Consider the following 8,025-nt stretch of genomic DNA (forward strand, 5'->3'; position numbering starts at 1 on the left):
TCTTACCTCTTTCCTTTTGCTACTGCTGCTGTCTCTGTAGTATTTCATGAGTTCTATTTCCACCTGAGCAGTCCAGTATTGTGTTTATATTGGTTATGTTGTGAAAATAGGGAAGGAACTTTGGTCAGTGTCACATCAGAAATGTTCAGCCATAGTACTACAGTTGTCTAAGATGCATTTTGGCAGTGCTTGTAGCTAAAAAATCACCTAGCTACTGTATGTGTGCTGGTCACTATTGGGTGCAACTCAAGCTGTCTTTGCAGCTGTAGTGATTAAAACAGATGCACATGCTGTATGTTCATGCGAAGTGGGAGACTGAAAAACACAGCTGAGATGTGTCTTCTGTAGACAGTCTGAGTTTCTGTCCTGTTGGTAGTTGTCTTGCATTAATCTGTGCAGCTCAGTGTGTCCATGAGACTGCAAGGACATATATTTGCTTCAGTTGTATAAACCTCTATGGATAGTCTGCATTCATTTGACAAATTACTACAAGTAGCCCTAGTATACAGATTGCCACTGCTACCATCACCACTCATACCTACTTCTGTTACTCCTACTACAGCAGCTACTACTTCCTATAAATAACTAATTAAGTGTGGCTTGTGGTGGTTTTCTGGTTTATATAGCTGGGGTGCCAGTCAGAAAGTGGTCTGACAAACTTTGATGTTAGAAAGCTTACCAGTAAAACACTACAAATGACCTTGCTAAAGGCATAGTTTTGCACAGTTTTGGACGGTAGGGACATGTCTCTACCAGTATTTTTGGATGACAGAAATGTCCCTAGTAATATTTGTGCAAACAACATGCACATCATCTTTCGAGTGAAGTCATATTATATCATTATGATGTGTTTGACCTACTGAAAGGGTGGGGGTGATCTAAAGCTCACTTTACTCACAAATGTCATATTTTCTCCCATACACAGAAGAGGTGACAGCTGTCAGTCAGAGTGCTGACATCAGTATGTTATAGTGGCCGACTCTGGTAAAGTAGGAAAGACATTCGTGGATTCAAAGTTTCCAGGTCGATAGCGAAACATTGCTAAAATATAAATGGAACCTCTTTGTTTCACAGTAGTGTAGACAACTCATTTTTATCAAAATGAGCCCTCCCCTGCTCCAGACAAATAACATTGGTCTCAATGTGCAGCTGGCTGTGAGGTGAGTGCACAGGGACTGTCTACAAAGTGCAACACTGAAAAGAGAGAGGCCTACAATAATATTCAATAACTTTATTCTTATCCAGTGTTACCAAGAATATGTCACACGTCACTATTGTTTGCTGGTTACACTTCAACCTTTAGTTAGGATAAATGTTTTTTTCATAATCTGGGAGACCTTAAACTTTTTTCACTGGAAGTAAATCCAGTGTTGTAAATCACTGACCCTCATGGAGAAAGCATTCTGACATGAAATTATTAGTGTTGGCACATAACATACAACATGTTAGAGATATCATTAGGAACATTTCCCCAATAAATATACAATATCCACTGTGTCTTCACTGGCTCAGAGGATGGACGTAGGTAGAGACTTTTGTGCTCCTTTGTGCAACCAACACCCGAGCAGAATCCCTGCTTTCCTCTGAGCACCAAAATGATCTGAGTGGGAGGAGGATCTATGAAATGAACTGCTGTAAGGACAAGGACTGCTCTTTTCTTATGTTTTTTGTGTGTGGGAGTGTGTGTGTGTGGGGGGTGGCATTTAATCCTGGAAGTCCTTGGTGAAAACTGATTCACTATCTGACCACTGTAATCAAGTTTGTGTAAGCTACGTTTATCTTTCCTCTCTTATCCACCGCACCCTCCAGTCGACAGTCTCCAGCAGTCATCCCAATCCTTTCACCATCAGACATTCCATCTTTTCCCTGCCGGAATTTGGACAGCTGAACACCGCTAACTCATTGTTCAAACCTGGGAGCAGTCTTCACCAGTTGGCATTGTACGGGAGGTAAATCAGCTTATGGAGACGAAGAAAACTTTACAAAGTTGGATAATCAGACAGGAGGATCACTCCATGTATTTTTGGTGGGCCCTGATGCTTGCCCCACGTATCAGCTATTGGCAGAAGCTTGCAGTGCAAAAGACTCAGGTGTCTGTGTGTGTGTGTGTGTGTGTGTATATTGGATTTAAGGGAATCTTGTTGTTGAACTGAGGGAGTGATTCTGGGTTTGTAGGACTGGTGGTGGTTGTCTTGTACATAGTGTCTGTATAATACAGTGGGGGGGAAACTACATTTTGTCTTTGTTGTGCACTGGGAATATTCTGGACATTATAGAGGGTTTGTTTAACAGCAAGGTCCCCCCACCCCCTCATTACAGCCTCACCTGATACACTGAAGATGCACCTCTTCACTCATCTGCCTGATGCTGCTTCCTACATGTATTATGGAATTTCTAGCCTGTCCATAATTATGAGTGATTTTGGTGACACTGCTGTCTAACAGTGAAGTTATTGACTATTTTTCCAATAAAAATTCACCAAAACTAAACCAAAGCATATTTTTTCAAAGTAAGTGTTGTTGTGCAGTCATCAGCTGGCTATTAATGTGTGAAGTGATTTTGGTGACACTATACTGGTTAAGAATAAAGTTATTGAATATTTTTGTAGTAGGCCTCTCTCTTTTCAGTGTTGCACTTTGCAGACCAGGGGTAGGCAATCCTGGTCCTCATCTAAGATGCCATGGAATGAGGAAGGACAAAGTGAATTGGTGTCTTCCAGCTTCTGATCGACTGAACACTCCTGATCCAGGTAATCAGCAGTGGGAATGGCAGTGACACTTGAGGACCAGGTTTGCCCACCCCTGTTGTAGACGGTCCCTGCTGTGCTCAAATATTGATAGGAACATTTCTGCTCTCCCAAAATATTGGTAGGGACATGTCCCTGCGGTCCATAGGCAAAACTATGCCCTTGATACTACAAAAATCATGTAATCTACCACATTACTATATCAAACCTACTGATGAAACTAAGTTGTTACAAAGTGCAGCAAAAAGAAAAGTCAGTATTTGCTGTGACTAGCCTTTTTCTTTAAAACACACTAGCTCTCTTCAGTATACCTGCACACAGTTTTTCAAAGTTCTTGGCAGGAAGGTCATTCCACCATCGTGGAGATGGTACCACCATTCTCCTGTGAATTCAGGCTGTCTGAGTGCCTTCTGTCTTTTCATGTAATCCCAGACTGACTCCATGATGCTGAATTGAGGGTCAAACCATCTGCTGCAGGACTCTGTGTTCTTCTTGTCTTTGAACATATTTCTTTATGACTCTGGGTGGATGTTTAGGCTTTTTGAATTTGAATGAATTTGGGAGAGATCACATGCCTCCCTATAGTTCACAATGTGACCAGCCTTGCTTCAGCTACCTCCAGTTTCTTCCAACATTTCTCTCTTTGTATCAGCCCTTCTCCAGGTTAATAATTATGTGTAATTAGATCATTAAAGATGCTTAATTAAATGCCAGTAGAGGCCTGTTATTGACACATTTGTTGAAATGAGCTGTCTTTCTTTGTTGTACTTGCCTGTTATAACTTGCAGTCCATCAGCATAAGGGATGAGAGATTTCTTCTTTTATGACCCATCATTCTCATTGAAGAGATTTTGCCATCTCAGATAGAAATTAGCCATCTAACTGTGAAACAGATATTGCTTCTAGGATGTTGCTGTTATTGAATTCTTTTCCTTTCTTCCTCTGTCTTCTTCAATCTTCATTTCCCTCTTTCCTTGCCCAGAATGACGTCCCCTCGCTTCATAGAGTTTGTCTGCAAGCATGATGAGGTTCTCAAGTGTTTTGTAACCAGGTAAGTAAGTGTAGCCCTTTGCCAACACATCAGCCTCCTCTTACAGTACTTAGAGACAAGGTATCAAATCAACAAGCCTGCACCTTCTTTGCTCTTAATTTATTTCCACTTTTTCATTTGTTCAGTCACTTTTTGCTGTGTTGTTTCTTTCTCTGTTCATCTCTCGTCTCCCTCTTCATCAGGAATCCAAAGATCATCTTTAACCACTTCCATTTCCTGCTGGAGTGTCCAGAATTAATGTCACGCTTCATGCATATTATTAAGGGCCAGGTAAGACAAGCTAAATTCTTTTATTAAATGTTTTGAGGAAAACACATTTTGGAAGCATTTTTTGGAAAATATGGGCTCCTTTATTGAGCAAAAAGTATAAAGAGTAACCAATGTGGTCACAAAGTGTAACTTATATAACTTATAGTACTAAAACGTTTTGTAGCGGAAATGACTACACTTATGAAAAGGAATATTAATATTTAAAATTCAAATACCTTATTAGATTACAGCACAAGATAGTTATAGTTCCTCCAAACTATTAAATAATTAGAGTAATTAAATCAGTCTAAGTCTGAAAATAATGAATCCTAAAAGTTCAAGGGACCCATTTACTGGAAACAGAAGTAGCCCAAAAATGACTTAAAGAAGCCAGTTATAAGCTAAATAAATTTATTTACAATATGTAGACAGGGGAAATGATTGGGAGGAAACACGTGATTCAAATGGTACATTTGTGAATGCTCTGATGAATGAATGACCAAACTGTCTGTTGTTAGCAATGGTGGAAGATAGTTGTTCTGGTCAGAATTTAAGCTAGATTCTAGATCTAAATTCTGGGGTTTAATCACAAATATGGAGAGGCAAAATAACTGTCAATTGCTATAAGTTATAGATTTTAATTTGGTAACTAATAGCTAATTACGGTTTTCATGAGACATCAGTTAGCCAGAGTGCACTTAGCTGTTAGCAGGAGTTAGCCATTAGCTTTGGAGCTTCCACATGGCCAGGAGGAGAGAAGTTCTGGTTTGAAGCCTCTTTGGGCAACAGTTGAATGAGTCAGGAGTTCTGAGATGGTCTCAAGCTCAGGACTCAGGACAAATCTGTCATCGCCGGATTTGGATAGGCTCGCTCTCAGGTAGAGCTGTAAATAAAGACAAATATTAAGCGAGGCCATAATTTCTTTTGTTTGTTTGTTTTTGCCACTCTGTATTTCTAGCATCCCCCTGCAGCACTACAACTAATAACTGTTTTACATTATCTATTAATCTGTCTGCTATTTTTGGCAACATTTTAATTTAATTTAGTAAAAAGCAAGTATTTTAATGAACCTTAATTCTGGTTGTCCATGCCAGCCACACAGTTTGATCACTTAGGGTCAGGTCAGAAGTAAAAATTAGTCCATTTGGGTCCAACTTAGGCTATGTTCACATTACCTGTTGAAGCAAGTTATATTTTTTTAAATTTTTCCTCCAAGTGACCCTTTTCATAGATGTCTGAACAAATTCACTGTTTTCCAAATCAGATCTGGGCCACTTGTGTATGTGTTCCTAGATCCAATTCATATTCCATTTTTGACTTGTTTTTTTTTTTTTTTTTTTTTTACACATCTCACTTGTTTGTACATGTGCATATCGCCTGTCACCATCATTCAGTGTTGGCCCCTCACAGACTGATTATTAAAGCTGGGTGCAGCTGTTAAGTCAATTTTTCAGCCCCCAAAAACATTTTCTCCATAGACAACAAAGATAAAAGAAGTGTCTGTAAAACTGTTGACAGGGCACCTCAAACTGCAAACCAGTTCAATTACTTTTACTAATACTAACAACAGTAATACTAATACTCTTACTAATCCATGAAGGTTTTACACTCAAAACCTGTCCAGAGCCTAGAAAATTGGGTTTTAAATTGTGACACCATTGCAGTGTAAATCCTATGGGCCAAGCAGGGCTGTACAGGTGAAGGGAAGTGGAGAAACATATGCACATGTAGTGGGCCACACAGAATGTAAGCAAACCAGGAAGCTACAGAAATCTTTGGGCTTCTGTGCCAGGTGAGCAATTCCCATTCCAAGTGACTGGGCACCATCTTTGAGTCTGGGATCCCATTTTTCTTATTGCATCTATGAAATAGTCATGGAGGAGAGCAACAACAGCAGCAGAGGACATTCCAAGGGCCCTATTTCAAGGATCCACGGCATCTGATCAAGTTGTATTGGCACAAGTTCTGTTTGGGTGTATCCATGTTTATTTTGGTAATTTGACAATGAGGCAAAACTGTTCAAGTGCCTGTCCGAGCAGCAAAAGGGCTGTACTTGATCTCCTCATTAAAGCAGGGGTGTGTTCTGGGCATAACATGCAATTATCCAATTAGTGTGTTACCTCGCATCCCCTTCAAAAGTCGTGTGAGTTTGAACATTTGGCAGAGTGTTAACATACTGGAAATCAAATCAAATCAATTTTTATTTATACAGTGCCAAATCACAACAAAAGTCATCTCAGGACACTTTACAGAGTAAGGTCTAGAGGGGTCGGCAACCTTTACTATCAAAAGAGCCATTTTGCCCCCTCTTCCACTAAAGAAAAATAGTCTGGAGCCACAAAACATAACACAGCTTATAAACTTTAAAAAATTTTAATCTTTTTATAATTTCACCTGTTACAACAACAGAATACAACAAACAGAAGTGCAATGTGCATGTGTAGGCCTACTTTGAAATTCATTAAACACTGAACTACTTTTTGAGTCCTTCCCATATTTGTGTAAAAGTTCAAATTAAACGTAGCCCACTTTAATATAAAAAAAAAACATATAGTTGCAGTTTTAAAAAAAGTAAACAAACATTAAATTTTTTGACAAGTCCATTTCAGTGTGCTCTCATCCTCTTCAGGTTTCTTTCTCAGTGGTCATAATGTTATGGCTGATCAGTGTATTGTACAGCACCAGTAGCTAACTTTTAATTGGCCTTTTGAGTGATTAACAGTGCAACCAACAAACACTGTAGCTATTGTTTTAATATTAAAATATTCGTGTCGGGAATGGCACTCCATGTTTCAAAAACAAGTTTGTCGGGTTTGGGGAGGTTTTCAATATCATTCCATTTGTGCTGTTTAGCGAGATTGGCCTTCTGACGGGCGAATTCTTCAAGATCCGCTGTCAGTCTTTTGAACTTGGATACCCATAAGTCTTTATCCGTTATGTCAGCCAGTTCAATTTCAAGATCAGGCTGACTTATCTCTGTGAATGTGGATATGTTCAGCAGAGATGGGTCGATGTCCAGCGGTGTGACAGGGAAAGACAGAGTGTTTTGTTCCTTTCTGATGAATCTTACTCCAAATGCAGCTTGCATTGCCATAATTGCAATTTGTAAATAATCACAATTTATGTGATTATTCTCTTCTTTGAACTCTCTCAGGGAGGGGAAGAGAGAGAACGTACCTCTTTGTACATCTCTGGCAAATGCTGTCATCTTGCGCTCAAACACCAGAACATCCTCCAGCAACTGCAGGGCCATGCTTCCCTTTCCCTGGGAAAGCGCGCTTAAGTGACTTGTCTTATCTACCATGAAATAAAACTTTTCCAGCCAATCGAGGTCTCCCAGTTCGGGATAGCTGAGGCCTTTGCTTTCCAAGAAGGTTTTCACATGTTCCAGACAAGCAGCGAAGCGTTTCAGCATGTCTCCCCGGAGAGAGCCACAGCAAGGAGGCTGAAGAGCCGCATGCGGCTCCAGAGCCGCGGGTTGCCTACACCTTACTGTTATCGCTATTATTACAGAGGGAAAACCCAACAAATCCCCCTTGAGCAAGCACTTGGTGACAGTGGGGAGGAAAAACTCCCTTTAACGGAAGAAACCTCCGACAGACCCCGGCTCTTGGTGGGCAACCTTCTGCCTTGACCAGTTGGGGTGAGTGGATAGAGGAGAGAGAAAAGAAGAAAAGCAACAAGACACAACAAACAATCAAACACTGGTCAGGTAGATGTGGCCAGTAACTGCTCATCAGAAACATAAAGCTCCAGAGCCAGGGCAACCTGCAGAAAGGTACAAGGAGAGAGAGAGGACACGCTACGGGAGAGAGGAGACACAAAGTTAGTGATGTGTAATGGTGGCATATACAGTGGGTACGGAAAGTATTCAGACCCCCTTAAAATTTTTCACTCTTTGTTATATTGCAGCCATATGCTAAAATCATTTAAGTTCATTTTTTTCCTCATTAATGTACACACAGCACCCCATATTGAC

The 8,025-nt window shown here is 40.3% G+C and overlaps 1 protein-coding gene across 1 annotated transcript in view; it reads left to right on the forward strand.

The window, feature by feature from the left end:
- hace1 (HECT domain and ankyrin repeat containing E3 ubiquitin protein ligase 1) overlaps nt 1-8,025 on the forward strand; it is an 84,769-nt gene that overhangs the window by 21,198 nt on the left and 55,546 nt on the right. Inside the window, exons 13-14 of the mRNA XM_020614814.1 lie at nt 3,729-3,797; nt 3,980-4,067. Coding sequence (XP_020470470.1) covers nt 3,729-3,797; nt 3,980-4,067 — 157 coding nt within the window. The remainder of the gene's footprint in view (nt 1-3,728; nt 3,798-3,979; nt 4,068-8,025) is intronic.

The sequence above is a fragment of the Monopterus albus genome, unplaced genomic scaffold, assembly GCF_001952655.1.
Source record: "Monopterus albus unplaced genomic scaffold, M_albus_1.0 scaffold151.1, whole genome shotgun sequence".
In the NCBI taxonomy this organism is placed as follows: domain Eukaryota; kingdom Metazoa; phylum Chordata; class Actinopteri; order Synbranchiformes; family Synbranchidae; genus Monopterus; species Monopterus albus.